This window comes from Mytilus galloprovincialis, chromosome 4 (assembly GCF_965363235.1).
Source record: "Mytilus galloprovincialis chromosome 4, xbMytGall1.hap1.1, whole genome shotgun sequence".
Classification (NCBI taxonomy): domain Eukaryota; kingdom Metazoa; phylum Mollusca; class Bivalvia; order Mytilida; family Mytilidae; genus Mytilus; species Mytilus galloprovincialis.
Genome location: NC_134841.1, coordinates 636,901 through 653,314, shown reverse-complemented (window position 1 = coordinate 653,314; position 16,414 = coordinate 636,901). Strand labels below are relative to the sequence as shown.

General features: G+C 33.0%; 1 protein-coding gene across 1 annotated transcript in view; it reads right to left on the bottom strand.

Annotated features, from left to right (window-relative positions):
• The window catches only part of LOC143071076 (hephaestin-like), a 127,539-nt gene that overhangs the window by 66,354 nt on the left and 44,771 nt on the right, over positions 1-16,414 (bottom strand). Inside the window, exon 2 of the mRNA XM_076245155.1 lies at positions 15,975-16,170. Coding sequence (XP_076101270.1) covers positions 15,975-16,170 — 196 coding nt within the window. The remainder of the gene's footprint in view (positions 1-15,974; positions 16,171-16,414) is intronic.

Here is a 16,414-nt window from a genome sequence, read left to right as displayed (position 1 = left end):
CTTTGCTGAATGGATGTTTCAAGTAAATGAGAAACTCATTACTTCATTTATCAGTCTCACACCTAAGTTCCCATAGCCTTTGCTGAATGGATGTTTCAAGTAAATGAGAAACTCATTACTTCATTTATCAGTCTCACACCTAAGTTCCCCTAGCCTTTGCTGAATGGATGTTACAAGTAAATAAGAAACTCATTACTTCATTTATCAGTCTCACACCTAAGTTCCTATAGCCTTTGCTGAATGGAAGTTTCAAGTAAATAAGAAACTCATTACTTCATTTATCAGTCTCACACCTAAGTTCCCCTAGCCTTTGCTGAATGGATGTTTCAAGTAAATGAGAAACTCATTACTTCATTTATCAGTCTCACACCTAAGTTCCCCTAGCCTTTGCTGAATGGATGTTTCAAGTAAATGAGAAACTCATTACTTCATTTATCAGTCTCACACCTAAGTTCCCCTAGCCTTTGCTGAATGGATGTTACAAGTAAATAAGAAACTCATTACTTCATTTATCAGTCTCACACCTAAGTTCCTATAGCCTTTGCTGAATGGATGTTTCAAGTAAATAAGAAACTCATTACTTCATTTATCAGTCTCACACCTAAGTTCCTATAGCCTTTGCTGAATGGATGTTTCAAGTAAATAAGAAACTCATTACTTCATTTATCAGTCTCACACCTACGTTCCTATAGCCTTTGTTGAATGGATGTTTCAAGTAAATGAGAAACTCATTACTTCATTTATCAGTCTCACACCTAAGTTCCTATAGCCTTTGCTGAATGGATGTTTCAAGTAAATGAGAAACTCATTACTTCATTTATCAGTCTCACACCTAAGTTCCTATAGCCTTTGCTGAATGGATGTTTCAAGTAAATGAGAAACTCATTACTTCATTTATCAGTCTCACACCTAAGTTCCTTATAGCCTTTGCTGAATGGATGTTACAAGTAAATGAGAAACTCATTACTTCATTTATAAGTCTCACACCTAAGCTCCCATGGCCTTTGTTGTAAAGATGTTACAAGTACATAAGACACTGATAGCTTCATTTATCAGTCTACATTATAACACATAAGTTCCCCTAGCCTTTGTTGTATGGAAGTTACAAGTAAAAGAGACACGGATAACTTCATTTATCAGTCTCACACCTAAGTTCCTATAGCCTTTACTGAATGGATGTTACAAGTAAATGAGAAACTCATTACTTCATTTATCAGTCTCACACCTAAGCTCCCATGGCCTTTGTTGTAAAGATGTTACAAGTACATAAGACACTGATAGCTTCATTTATCAGTCTACATTATAACACATAAGTTCCCCTAGCCTTTGTTGTATGGAAGTTACAAGTAAATGAGACACGGATATCTTCATTTATTAGTCGCACACCTAAGTTCTCATTGCCTTTGTTGTATGGATGTTACGAGTAAATAAGACACTTATTACTTCATTTATCAGTCTCACACCTAAGTTCCCATAGCCTTTGTTGTATGGATGTTACAAGTAAATAAGACAGTGATAACTTCATTTATCAATGTCACACCTAGGTTCCCATAGCCTTTGCTAAATGGATCTTACAGGTAAATGAGAAACTCATTACTTCATTTATCAGTCTCACACCTAAGTTCTCATGACCTTTGTTGTATGGGTGTTATAAGTAAATAAGACAGTGATAACTTCATTTATCAATGTCACACCTAAGTTCCCATAGCCTTTGTTGAATGGATGTTACAAGTAAATGAGAAACTCATTACTTCATTTATCAGTCTCACACCTAAGTTCCTATAGCCTTTGCTGAATGGATGTTACAAGTAAATGAGAAACTCATTACTTCATTTATCAGTCTCACACCTAAGCTCCCATGGCCTTTGTTGTAAAGATGTTACAAGTACATAAGACACTGATAGCTTCATTTATCAGTCTACATTATAACACATAAGTTCCCCTAGCCTTTGTTGTATGGACGTTACAAGTAAATAAGACAGTGATAACTTCATTTATCAATGTCACACCTAAGTTCCCATAGCCTTTGTTGTATGGATGTTACAAGAAATAAGACACTGATAACTTCATTTATCAAAGTCACACCTATGTTCCTATAGCCTTTGTTGCATGGGTGTTTCAAGTAAATGAGACATTGGAAACTTCATTTATCAGTCTCACACCTAAGTTCCCATAGCCTTTGTTGTATGCATGTTACAAGTAAATGAGAACTAATTACTTCATTTATCAGTATCACACCTAAGTTCACATGGCCATTATTGTATGGATGTTACAAGTAAATGAAACACTTGTTAGGTTTTTTTTTATATTACACATAGAATACTGAAAGGTAACGGATTTCTATATCTGCATTATAATTATTTCCCCCTTATGGAAATACTAAGATTCTCAAGATAACTGGTTACTACTAAAATGGTAACAAACATTACTCTTGCTTTTTCAATCCAGTAAATCATAATCTTCTCAAGACCTGTTTTACATACCGCTGACCATGCACAGAATGTATACATTTAAGCAGTAGACTGGTTTTACATACCGCAGACCGTGCACAGAATGTATACATGTAAGTAGTAGACCTAATACCATTATCAATGACTGACGCATCCAATTCAATATGCATGTCATTCATTTGTCTCTCATTTCCAATGCAAAACTGACAATTGATCAATCATACAACGATTTATTTATATGTTGAGTATTTCAAAACTGTCTTACCTGATTGCAAACATAATAATAAAATCAATAAATAAATCAGAGTTACATTGTAATACCTTTCTATATTTTGGCAGCAATATTTGAACGTGTATTTTTTTTTTTATAATTTTGCAAAGTAAATTTACTATCATAGCTTACATATATGTTAATTTCATTTGTAGTTTGAAGGTTTATTCTTATATAACAATGCAAAAAACAAAGGTTACTGACAATTCAAAATAAACGCATACAGATATAAAAGAATTGCATGCATAAAAATAATGATGGTATGAGATTACAAATAAAAAGATATACAGTTACAAAGACAAAAAATGTATATTCAAACAAGAATTTGTCCTCAGTACACGGATGCCCCATCTGCACTATCATTTTCTATGTTCAGTTGACAATGAAAATGGGAAAAAAAATCTCTATTTTGGCATTACAATTAAAAAGATCATATCATAGGGAACATGTGTATTAAGTTTCGAATTGATTGGACTTCATCAAAATATACCTCGACCAAAAACTTTAACCAGAAACCTTTAACCTGAAGCGGGATAGACGGACGAACGGACTGACGAATGGACGGACGAACGAACAGACAGACGGACGCACAGACGGACCAGAAAACATAATGTCCATAAATGGGGCATAAAAAGAATATGCTGTATGATTTCAATTGTGACAATCCTCTACAACAGATCAAATGATAAAGACGTTAGCAGCTATAAGTTAACCGTACGGCCTTCAACAATGATCAGAGCCTATACTGCATAGTCAGATATAAAGGTCCCTGATATCCCAAATTTAAACCAATTCAAACAAAAAAACTAACGGCCTATTTAATGTACAAATATTTAACCTAGCAGCACACGACAACCACTTTAAGAAATAATTTAATAATTTAAGTGCACAATTATGATAAAATTTGATGGACATGGCAGAATGTGTCATTTATTTTGACACGTATGAAATTGAAATTATTCAGAGAATGTACAAACATTTGACATAAATTTTACGGACGCCATCACGAGTTGGTTGACCGTTATGGAATAAGCGTTTCACAAATGATATCGGATATGTTTCTTACGTCGTAACTACAATCCCCTTCCCTTTCATGAATGTGACCTACCGAATTAGACTATTTACTGGATTTGTTATCACATAAGCAACACGACGGGTGCCACATATGGATCAGGACCTGCTTACCCTTCCGGAGCACCTGAGATCCCCCCTAGCTTTTGATGGGGTTCGTGTTTTTTTTTTCTTTAGTTTTCTATGTTGTGTCATGTGTACTATTGTTTGTCTGTTTGTCTTTTTCTTTTTTAGCCATGGCGTTGTCAGTTTATTTTAGATTTATGAGTTTGACTGTTCCTTTGGTATCTTTCGTCCCTTTTTCTTTAACACATCAGCACTTTAAGAAATAATTTAAGTGCACAATTATGATAAAATTTGATAAGACATGGTAGAAAGTGTAATTTATTTTGACACGTATGAAATTGAAAGCATTCTGAGAGCATTGTTTTTTTGGCATTACATAAACGTGGGATATCGTAAAGCATTATTTCTGAGTACTACTTCATTTAGTATAAACCTTCGCCTGTTAACTTCTTTTAAAAGTAGGACAAACAAATATATACATGGATATCTCCGGCGTCCAAATTTTGAATGTTTTTGATAGAGGGGCGAAAGATACCAGACGGACATTCAAACGCATGGCGTAAAAAGAAAAAAACAAACAGACACATTAGTACACAAGACACAACATTAAAAACTAAAGACTATGCAACAAGAACCCATCGAAAACTGGGGGGCGATTTTAGGTGCTCCGGAAGGGTAAACAGATCCTGCTTACATGTTGAACCCATCGTGTTGCTCATGTTATTATAAATCCTGCAAACCTGGTAAATAGTCTTATTCGGTAGGTCACATTTGTGAAAGCTGTAGGTTTAAGAATTTAAATTGCGATAATGAGGTGCTTAACATTCATTTGTTGAATAACACGTTGCATTTGAACACAACAGGCTTATACAGTTTCAGTGGCAGATGGTGTTCAAAATATTCAGAAAATGGAATTCAATTTTACGTCAAAAGTGAAGCTATATTAATCGCTAACAAATACAGATAACAAAAACCGTTAGTTTTCACGTTTGAATGATTTTACACTAGTAATTTATTGGGCTCTTTATATTTTGCTACGGTGCGAGCCAGGCTTCGTGTTTAAGACCGTACTTTAACCTATACATAATGGTTAACTTTTACAAATGAGACTTGAATGGAGAGTTGTCTTATTGGCACTCATACTACATCTTCTTATATCTATTTGGTTCAGATATATTCTAGGGGATATGCTCCAAAAGAGAGCTATTATCGAATCAACTATTAGATAACAGGTCCTTTTTTAAACTTTATTATAATTATAATTCTATTAATTCTATATAAGTGGCACATATCTTTTAGACATTATCACCTTAAGAATGTTAAAAGTTAAACAAACCATCATCATCATCATCATCATCATCATCATCATCATCATCATCATCATCATCATCATCATCATCATCATCATCATCATCATCATCATCATCATCATCATCATCATCATCATCATCATCATCATCATCATCATCATCATCATCATCATCATCATCATCATCATCATCATCATCATCATCATCATCATCATCATCATCATCATCTTTTGTGAAATTATTATTTCCTCCCCCCCCCCCCTCCCACTAGATATTAAATCATCGCACAATGAAGTTGCTTGAATTTTAACCACAAGGTTTCATAGTATATATATATTTTTTTTAGTACAAAGTAACTGTATGCTGTAAGATTGTGTTTTACGCTGATAAAGGTTCTAAAAAATGTTACAGTATATGTTATTTTATTTATTCTTTAAGCCTCGGTCACACCTTACCGGATAGCAAGAACGGACGACTAACGGATGAAAATAAAAGTTGTCCGACAAAATTGTTATCCGTTGGGAGTCCGTTGATGTACTGACCGAATAAAACGGATGTGTAAGGAATGCTTAACGGACACACACCGGCTATGCAACGTACGAGAAACGGAAACGTACCGGACAGAACGGGTGTCTAACGTACATCCAACAGACGAGTACCGCATAAAACGGAGACCTAACGGAAGCGTACCGAATAAAACGGATGAACAAGATATACGGAAAAATTAAAGGCGACAACAATAACACATGTAAATCGCATTAATATTCAAAATGTTTCATTGTAACTGGTTTTTGTTTATTATTGAAAATGCTGCCAAAGGGCAGTGTCTGGCCTGAATAAGAGCTGCTTAATTGTGAAGACGTGCGTTTACCCTAAGATCGATTATGAATAAGAAGAATTCATGAACCCTTAGAAATCTGACATACCAATAATTGGTTTTCTGACGCGAAATTTTCAATTGGCATGTGTCCGTTTCAAATCTGTTCATCATCCGTTTTATCCGTTATACATCCGGTGAAATCCGTTTCTCATTCGTTCGACATCTGTTTTATGCGTTAAACGTCCGGTAGAAGTCCGTTGGTGAATTTATCTCCCAGACCTCCAACGGATGTATAACGGATTAAAAAAAATATCCGTTAAGCCTCGGTCACAAGTTAACGGATAGCACGAACAGACGCCTAACGGATGAAAATAAAAGTTGTCCGTTGACAAAATTGTTATCCGTTGGGAGTCTGTTGATGTACTGAAAAAACGGACGTGTAACGGATGCATAACGGACACACACCGGATGCAACGTACGAGAAACGGAAACGTACCGGACAGAACGGATGTCGAACGTACATCCAACGGACGAGTACCGCATAAAACGGACATCTAACGGAAGCGAACCGGATAAAACGGATGAACAAGATATACGGAAAAATCAAAGGCGACAATAATAATACATGTAAATCGCATATATATTAAAAATGTTTCTGTGTAACTGGTTTTGGTTTATTCTTCAAAATTCCGCCAAAGGGCAGTGTCTGACCTGAATAAGAACTGCATGAATGTGAAGACGTGTCTATACTCTAAGATCGATAATGAATGACAAGAATTCATGAACCTTAAGAAATCTGACATACCAATAATTGGCATTTCTGACGCGAAATTTTCAATTAGCATTTTTCCGTTTCAGATCCGTTCATCTTCCGTTTAATCCGTTATACATCCGGTAGAAGCCCGTTGGTGAATTTATCTTCCAGACCTCCAACGGATGTATAAAGGACACGTAACGGATATAAAACGGAAACGAAACGGACGAGTACCGTACAAAACGGACGCCTAACGTACGTTCAGCGGACGTTTTATCTGTTGGACGTCCGTTCAAAGTTTTGAACATGCTCAAAACTTTCTACCGGACAGAACGGACGTCGACGGATAAACCGTACGCTTTACGTACATGCAACGGATATGGTCCAATATCCAAAATCTAAATACATGCTTAGATTCAGCATATCAAATAACCCCAGGAATTCGTTTATGATGAAATTAAATAAAGTTTAATTTTGGACCCTTTAGAACTCAATGTTGACCAATTTGACAAAGGACACAAACACCAAAAACATTAATACATGTTTAGACTCAGGATATCAAAGAACCCCAAGAATTCAGTTTTTGTTAAAATCAAACTAAGTTTGGACCCTTTGGACCTTAATGTAGACTTATTTGAAAACGGGACCAAAAATTTAGAATCTAAATACACGATTAGATTCAGCTTATTAGATAACCCAATAATTCAATTTCTAATGAAATCAAACATAGTTTAATTTTGGACCCTTTGTCCCCTTATTTTTAAACTGTTGGGACCAAAACTCCCAGAATCAATCCCAACCTTCCCTTTGTGGTCATAAAACTTGCGTTTAAATTTCATAGATTTCTATTTACTTATACTGAAGTTATTGTGCGAAAACAAAGAAAAGCGCTTATTTGTGCCCATTTTTTGTGCCTTATTCACAAACCGTTGGGACCAAAACCCCCAAACTCAATCCAAACCGACGATGACGGTGTCGACAACGTGATACCAATATACGACAAAAAAAAATTATTTTTGCGGTCATATAAAAACATCTATGAAACTCACAAACCACATCCATTTAACAATAGGCCTTGGGACAGATCCATCATGATAATATAGCAAGTATGAATGTTTTAAAAGGCGCCAACCTTCGCCCTTACCTAAAAAGTAGTACGTATATGTATGACATTGCAACACGAAAAGACGCACTATAGAATATTAGTTAAATATATGGCTTAAAACTCTACCAAAAAAAGACGTGAATTACACAAAAACATGTGCCTATTAAACAAAGACGTACATGTAGTAATAAATTAAGACCAACGAAGCAACTGTTATCTGTTTTAGAGTTCCATTCTTTAATCGTATTGAGTTCTCTATTTAATCTATACCTTAAATACAAGTTTCATATTTTGAATATTGAAATCGGGTTAAAATTTTCTACTAGCATTAATATTGATGTAAAAATATCCGTTACTTTTTTTTCTAGATCTGAGAGGAAAATCAACTCTGTTACACTAATATAATCGAAAAATTAGGAGTGTCATATGGTGTCTCTATGTGTCGTGTATGTTATTGTTCTGTTATTTATATATTCGCCATGACCCGCAATAAATTTTTAAATGTTATTTTGACATGCCATACTTGATAGAAGTGCGGACGAGAAAGAAAGCACTCTTCACCAAAACTTCAACGGATATTACATTCCACGGATATTACATTTCGAGTATTCCGTCTTTTATAAAAACATAATACGTGTATCTGAAGAGAGAAGTTGTATTAGAATTAAATTTTACACCGATATCAATATGTTGGATGTAGAATCTATTTTCAAAACTGTGTTTATTTAGAAAACAGAGATTACATGCTAAACAAATTTCTGCATTTTTCACCATTGTTTCAAGACTGATAATCATATAATTTTGAGTATTTTAAAAATGAACATAATTGATATATAAACAAAAATTATTCAAGGTAACCCCTTATAACTCATACTACACTCTTTATTGTGCTAAATATTTCGCCAAGCACATTGTACTTGTAGTTGCATGTGAACTTACATGTAAGTGTTCCTCTTAGTCTTAGATTCATCATGACTGTTGTTATTTAGGTCAAGGTCACTTTGAGAAAGTGGTTTTAATATGATATTCCATGACAAAAACTAAATGGTCTTTTATCTCTTATTAGTCTTTACGGAAATTACAGGTTTGCAAAGAAACATTTATTACGGCCAGTACGATCACTATGGTAGGCTCAATTAAAATGGTAGTGCAATATGTATTAAAGATAATATTATTAAAGAAATATAAAATATCTGATAAAGTAGTAAAAGCTACAGTTATACATAAAAAAAAAAAAAAAAAAAAACTGGCTATAGTCGACGAAACAAATATTTTGGAGAATTTAGCAATAGTCCTTGGAAATTCATTATCAAATCACCATTCAATAAATAACTTAATAATATTTGTTTAAACTTTAATAATACTTGCGTATAAAGATAATTTAGGAAGTTGCTGCGTTTAGAAATATAAAAAAGCACTTGTTCAAATCTGATGAAAATCGAATGGAAAATCGTATTGTGTGAACAGAACGCTGTACGATTTACCTGTGCGACGGTATCAAGTCGAATGGAAAATCGAACGGAAAATCGTATCGTGTGAATGCACCTTAACGGACATGAACGGATTGAAAAAAATCATCCGTTAGTCGTCCGTTCGAGCTATCCGGTAAGGTGTAACCGAGGCTTTATGCGTCCGTTCGAGCTATCCAGTAAGGTGTGACCGAGGCTTTACACAATTAAATGATCACATATCTTCTTTGCACTATGTGCTTATTTGCATTTTACTGTGTACTAGTTAAAAGGTGTTAATAAGATATAGAAAAATATAAATGTTAAGTACACATATACATTTATATAGCAAATAAAAAAAATATATAAATAGGAAATGATTCGAAGTGTTATTTAATATCTTTAAAAAATCGGGTAAAAACGGATCTACACCGCAAGGATAATAGACCATTTTATAAGATCAAGGGTAAAATAAAATGGGCGAGGGCGAACTGTCAGATGAAAACAATGAGATAATTATAAACTAACAAACAAACAATAATCTTTAATTTAACTACTAGTTACTGTATCATAAACATTTAAAAATCACATTTCTCTAAATATTCCGATGTTACAAAACAAAGAAGTACTAAAGCGATATCAAAATTTCCCCAAATAAGATGAATGGAAAGGAACAATCTCAGTGTAGGTACGTACTGATGCCATACTAGTATCAAAAACTTCCATATTTAGATGGACGTAATGTTGAAAAAAACGAAATTATATAATACACACATATATATATAATTGTATCTGTTTTCAATTTCTGCAAAGGCAAATGCTTATTTTCAAATTCACAAATAAGTAAGAGCGATATTCATTAATGTATGAAAAACAATGAAGATCCACCTTTTTTTAATTAACTACCGTCAAGTAACTCTGTTAAACTGCGATGTAAAATTAGGAGCTTATGCATATGCTCAAAGATATAAAATAGTACTATAGGATTAAACACATTTTTTCTAGAGGTTATTGATGTGTAAACCGGGGCGATTTACTCACAAACTGAATAAAAGTCCTTGAATAAAAGTCCGAAGGACTTTTATGTAAAGTTTGTGAGTAAGAGACCCGGTTTACACATCAATAACCTCTAGAAAAAATGTGTTTAATCCTTATAATTCTTCAGCCAAACATACGCCATTTTTAATTTACATTATTTGGTTGACGGCTACTATATTTACCATCAAAAGCACAATGGCATGTCGTAACTAAGGAGTACGCCGCCATCTTGACTTTCTAAAAACCATAAATGTCCGATAAATGCAACAGAAACTAAAATGAAATAGCACCTACCTCAAAAACTTCATTTTAATTAGATATTATCCGAATTTGAAGCGTACACGTTACGAAATAATCTTTCCCTTGAAAACTTTCATTCGTGTGACGTCGTGTTTTGCCATGACGTAAATTCGCCAAATCCTTCATGAAATTTCGCGGAATTTGATTAAAATTTTATTTTTAAACATTTTCGAAGCTTTAGGGTAGTTATTTTATTTCTTTTTTTTTATATATATGTATTAGAATAGAAACAACTGCTATGTAATTGTTTTATAATCTCAATTTGCTGAAAATCCCAGTATCCTAGCAAGAATGTGTATCGCGCATGAATAGATTACGAAAGTAGTTTCGGAAACATCGTTTATCGAAGTGTAAACCAAGATAAATATTCTAATTGACCAATCCAATTTAAGTATTTATAGATATGCAAATGATATAAGAATTATTACCAAATATGATTAATGCTGTAAATAACCGAAGACTAACAAACAGTTTTAAAAAGATGTAATTCTAATATCAGGTTAGACGAAAAACAAATTAACATTATAAGGTAAAATTAAAAACCAATTGTTCTGAGAACAGTTGAAGGTCTTTCCACCAGTAAGAATCTATTTAAAAATGAAAATATTAGAATTTGTCAGTTTCAGCATCAAATGACAGATTATTGTACGCTGATTCCAAAATTATATGGTTTCTATATAAAAAAAAATATATAAAAAAGGAGATAATCGTTTACTTCCGGTTTAAAAAGTTTATTTCCGGTATTGTTTTATAGTTTACTTGACACTGATTTCAAAAATATATATATATGCTTCGATATACTTTTATATTGATTTAGTACAAAAATTAGCTACTTCCGGTTAACAAAATGTCACTTCTGGTTGTCTTTTTTAAGGTCACATTGCTTACAACCTAATGCAAAAAGTCCCATGGCTTTATCATGTGTATATATGAGGTAAAATCAAAGGTCAAAATCTAGAACGTTAAATTAGCATATGACCTTGAGCTCAATTTCAAGGTCATAAACCAAGGACCTCAAATCAAAAGACTGTAGTCCTCTACTTTATATTGTTAATGAGTTATATTACCATACATATGATATTAGATATATAAAGGGGGAAAACTTGCGTTAAATGTCTACGTACCCTTTAGACTAAAATTTAGGTCTTACGACATGTCGTAACTAACAATTTTGTGAAAATATTTTGTCGATATCTTATATGATTTCTGAAAATAAGAGATAACAAGCCAAAATCACAATTTTAATCATGACCTTGACCTTTGACCTTGACCTCATTTTCATTTTTTTTGGACCAAGGACCTCAAATCAAAAGAGCCCAGGCCTCTATCATTTATGGTTTTCCAGTTAAAAAAGTATATCACTTATATCAAATATAAAAGGGGAAATAACTCTCACATGGAGTCTCCGGATAGCTTCTGTCAAAATTAATCAAATCATCCTGAGGATATAAAGAGCCCATTTGGTAAAATAAATTTGTCGGTTTCTGATACAGTTGCGAAGATTACGCGATAACAAGAAAACAGTGTTCAGGGAGATAACTCATATATGGGAAAGTATTAAGTTACGCGGTGTCAGTTTCAAAAGCGTATTTACTGTTCGATATCATATACTATATATCTAAGCAACATCTTGTGAAACAAAAAAGAAGCGAAGGAAAAAAAAGTTGGCAGAAGAAAAAAAAATAATAAAGTTCAATTCTTCTTGAATAATTGATAGGTCTTTCCTTCTATTTTGTTAATTATACTGTCATAAATAAACTGTTATATATTTTGATTGATTGATTGATTGATTGATTGGTTGGTTCGTTTATTAATTAAACACGTTGGATAGGGTCTCTTGAAACAAGCGAAAAAGAAACAAATGAGACCTTGGACCCCATATTAAACACATGAGACAGAAACATGTACTGATTGATTGATTAATTGTTTGATTGTTTGATTGATTAATTGACTGCTTGCTTGATTGATTGGTTGCTTGGTTGGTTGTTTAATTGATTGAACACGTTGAATAGGGTCAATTGAAACAAGTGAAAAAGAAACAAATGAGATATTGGACCCATATCAAACACATTAGACGGAAACATCCATACACTGATTGATTGTTTGATTGATTTGTTGGTTGGTTGGTTGATTGATTGATTGATTGATTGATTAAACACGTTGAATAGGGTCTCTTGAAACAAGCGAAAAAGAAACAAATGAGATCTTTGACCCCATATTAAACACATGAGATAAAAACATCCATGCACCATGCACTTATTGATTAATGGATTGATTTATTGATTGATTGATTAAACACGTTGAATAGTGTCGCTTGAAATAAGCGAAAAAGAAACAAATAAGATCTTGCACCTCATATTAAACACATGAGTCGGAAACATGCATGCACTGATTGATTGATTGATTGATTTATTTATTGATTGATTGATTGGTTGATTGGTTGGTTGGTTTATTGATTGATTGGTTGCTTGGTTGGTTGGTTGAAATTCAAACACACATTAAACTCTTAAAATAGTGCCAAAATCACATAATTTGTCTCTTAGTACATGACCTTGACCTTTGACCTTGTGACCTTCGTCAAGGTCATGTTCCACAATGTCATTGCAAAAAACCCTATAGGTCAAGGACCTTTTTTAATCGTTTTGCCTAATAATGGCTTTTTATAAACCATAAATGGGGGTTATGCCCCTTACATAAGGATGAAACCAATACACTCATAATGTAACAAAGTTTCCCCTTGAAGTACCAAGCATTTTACACTACTTAAAATTTTCTGTATCTATAACTATTCAAGAACTATAGGGAAATCAAAGACATATGAAAATCTAAAATATGACCTTGAACTTTGACCTTGACCTATATTTTCAAGTTATGGTCTAATGATCTCAAATCAAAAGACCCGAGGTCTTTACAACTTACGGTTCATGAGATTTATATGCATACCGAATAGTAAAATTTTCAAGGGGAAATAAGTCACTGGTTCGCTTCGGTTAAAATAATTTGAAGTTGCGACATTTTGCATGGAACATTTAAAAAAAAACATTTGCCGCTAAGTCTTATAGTTTAGGAGGAGTAGTGGTAACAGTGTTTTTTGTAATTGGGGAGATAACTCCTATAAGGTAAATAGTAAACAAATCAAATAATAATAATAATCAGAAGAAAAGGTTGAAAGACCTAATAATAGCTAGAAAATAAATTGTGTTCTTGCAAATTAAACTTATATTGCATCACTCATGTAAATAGTAAATGCAATTACACAAAATTTTAAAGTCTTATCGATAATTTCATATAGAATTGGAAAGAATTTAGAGCAGAAAGAAGAACACTATGTAAACAATATTTGGAAGGCAGTATCGACATCGTAAATTACCTCAAAGCACTAAGAAACTTAGAAGGTAAATTGAGCAATTTGGTTGGACTAGAATAAGATTAATTATTACTTATTATGCAACATGTCACTCGATGTCCAAGGTCAAAATTAACACATCAAAATAAAGTGACATCAGCAAAAAACAAGACAAAATATATATTAAAAAGGAAATATTGTTTCACACATCCAGAATTGTCAGAATATTTATATATCTATTTACAGAACTGTTGATGTCGTCAAACCCTAACCAAAAAAATATTAAAACATAACTGATGCTTTAAAGACATGCACACACATATAAAATGGCAATTCTGGTATCTATGATGAAATTATTATCAATAATGCATTCTCACTATGAAAGTAAGACATTTAGTAGAGATGGGCAATCATATGGTCACAATGTATGTGGTTAGTTATCAAAAGTACCAGGATTATAATTTTATACGCCAGACGCGCGTTTCGTCTTCATAAGACTCATCAGTGACGCTCAGATCAAAATAGTTAAAAAGCCAAATAAATACAAAGTTGAAGAGCATTGAGGATCCGAAATTCAAAAAAGTTGTGCCAAATACGGCTAAGGTAATCTACTCCTGGGGTAAGAAAATCCTTAGTATTTCGAAAAATTCAAAGTTTTGTAAACAGAAAATTTATAAAAATGACCATATAATTGATATTCATGTCAACACCGAAGTGCTGACTACTGGGCTGGTGATACCCTCGGGGACGAAACGTCCACCAGCAGTGGCATTGACCCAGTGGTGTAAATAGTTATCAAAAGTACCAGGATTATAATTTTATACGCCAGACGCGCGTTTCGTCTTCATAAGACTCATCAGTGACGCTCAGATCAAAATAGTTAAAAAGCCAAATAAATACAAAGTTGAAGAGCATTGAGGATCCGAAATTCAAAAAAGTTGTGCCAAATACGGCTAAGGTAATCTACTCCTGGGGTAAGAAAATCCTTAGTATTTCGAAAAATTCAAAGTTTTGTAAACAGAAAATTTATAAAATGACCATATAATTGATATTCATGTCAACACCGAAGTGCTGGTTAGAATTTATGTAAAGGGGCACTAGCTATAATACTCATGCTCATCGATTTTATTAAACTTCTCATATTTGATTTATTACCATGTAAAACATTTATTCAAATTAAAGTAATTATTAACAGGACATGGCCTCGCAAAAATGTAGCTTCGTTTAGTGTTTATTTTATATATAAAAAAAGAAGATGTGGTATGATTGCAAATGAGACAACTCTCTACAGGAGACCAAAATGACATAGAAATTAACAACTATAGGTCACCGTACGGCCTTCAACAATAAACAAAGCCCATACCGCATAGTCAGCTGTAAAGGGCCCCGAAATCAGTATTGACACCATGTAATTAACTATCGAGTTGACCTCCAATGACCTCCGATTTCATATCATATATTAAGAAGATATGTAAATCTTCTTCTTTACCTGTATAATAATGATTTTTTTGTAGATCGAATAAGTCAATCATATGATTTAACTTTGTTACACTTTTTATTGTTGACATTCGTTTCCTTTAGATAACCGAACACGTACAATTCATGCGTTATCCATATCTAGCTTAGGGAATAAATCAAAATTTACATGAAGACGGATTCAATGAGGTATAATTATTCACTTGCAAGTGACTAATTCTGCATCCTTTTTTTAACTTAATTTGTAAACATTGACCCATACTGACTGCTGATAGCGAATTATTATTTCATTTTTTGCACCTTCATTAATGATTGAACCAAAACAATCATACTTTAGATTTTTTTAAATATCATAGCTTGTGACCTTTTAAGAAGATCGTATTTGTTTGGGGAAATATTATTCTTAAAAAAATAAGGCTCGTTTGTTTGGTGAAAGGGATTAGATGTAAGTTAAAGACTATTTACTGCTTAAAATATATTAAAATAAAGCTAATCAAGCTAACTAGGTTTTATACATACGTTCTGTCGTTGGTAATAAGATTCTGTTTACTTGGTGCATAGTCCCACCATTGTTCCTCAGCTGTTATAAAATAATCTCGTCTTAGACAGCAAATTGACGAGAATATCGATATTATTATACTCCATTGGAGCACAGATGAGACCATGGCCAAAGTGATCCATACAATGACAGGTATGCTTTGCCTTGATGATTTCCCTTTTTAACATAAATGACAGTTTTTGTGTATAAAATTAACATATGACATATTATTCATTGTAAAAGTAGATAAAAAGTCTGAAATTGATAAGAACATTAATAACTATTTATCATCGTATATAACACGTTCCATTAAGCAAAGGGGTTACATTTATTTGGACAACATATGATTAGTTGTAATCATCAATATAAAGCTAATCAACCTTACATAAAGGTTTGTTAACCTATCAATTCATGTTCTATA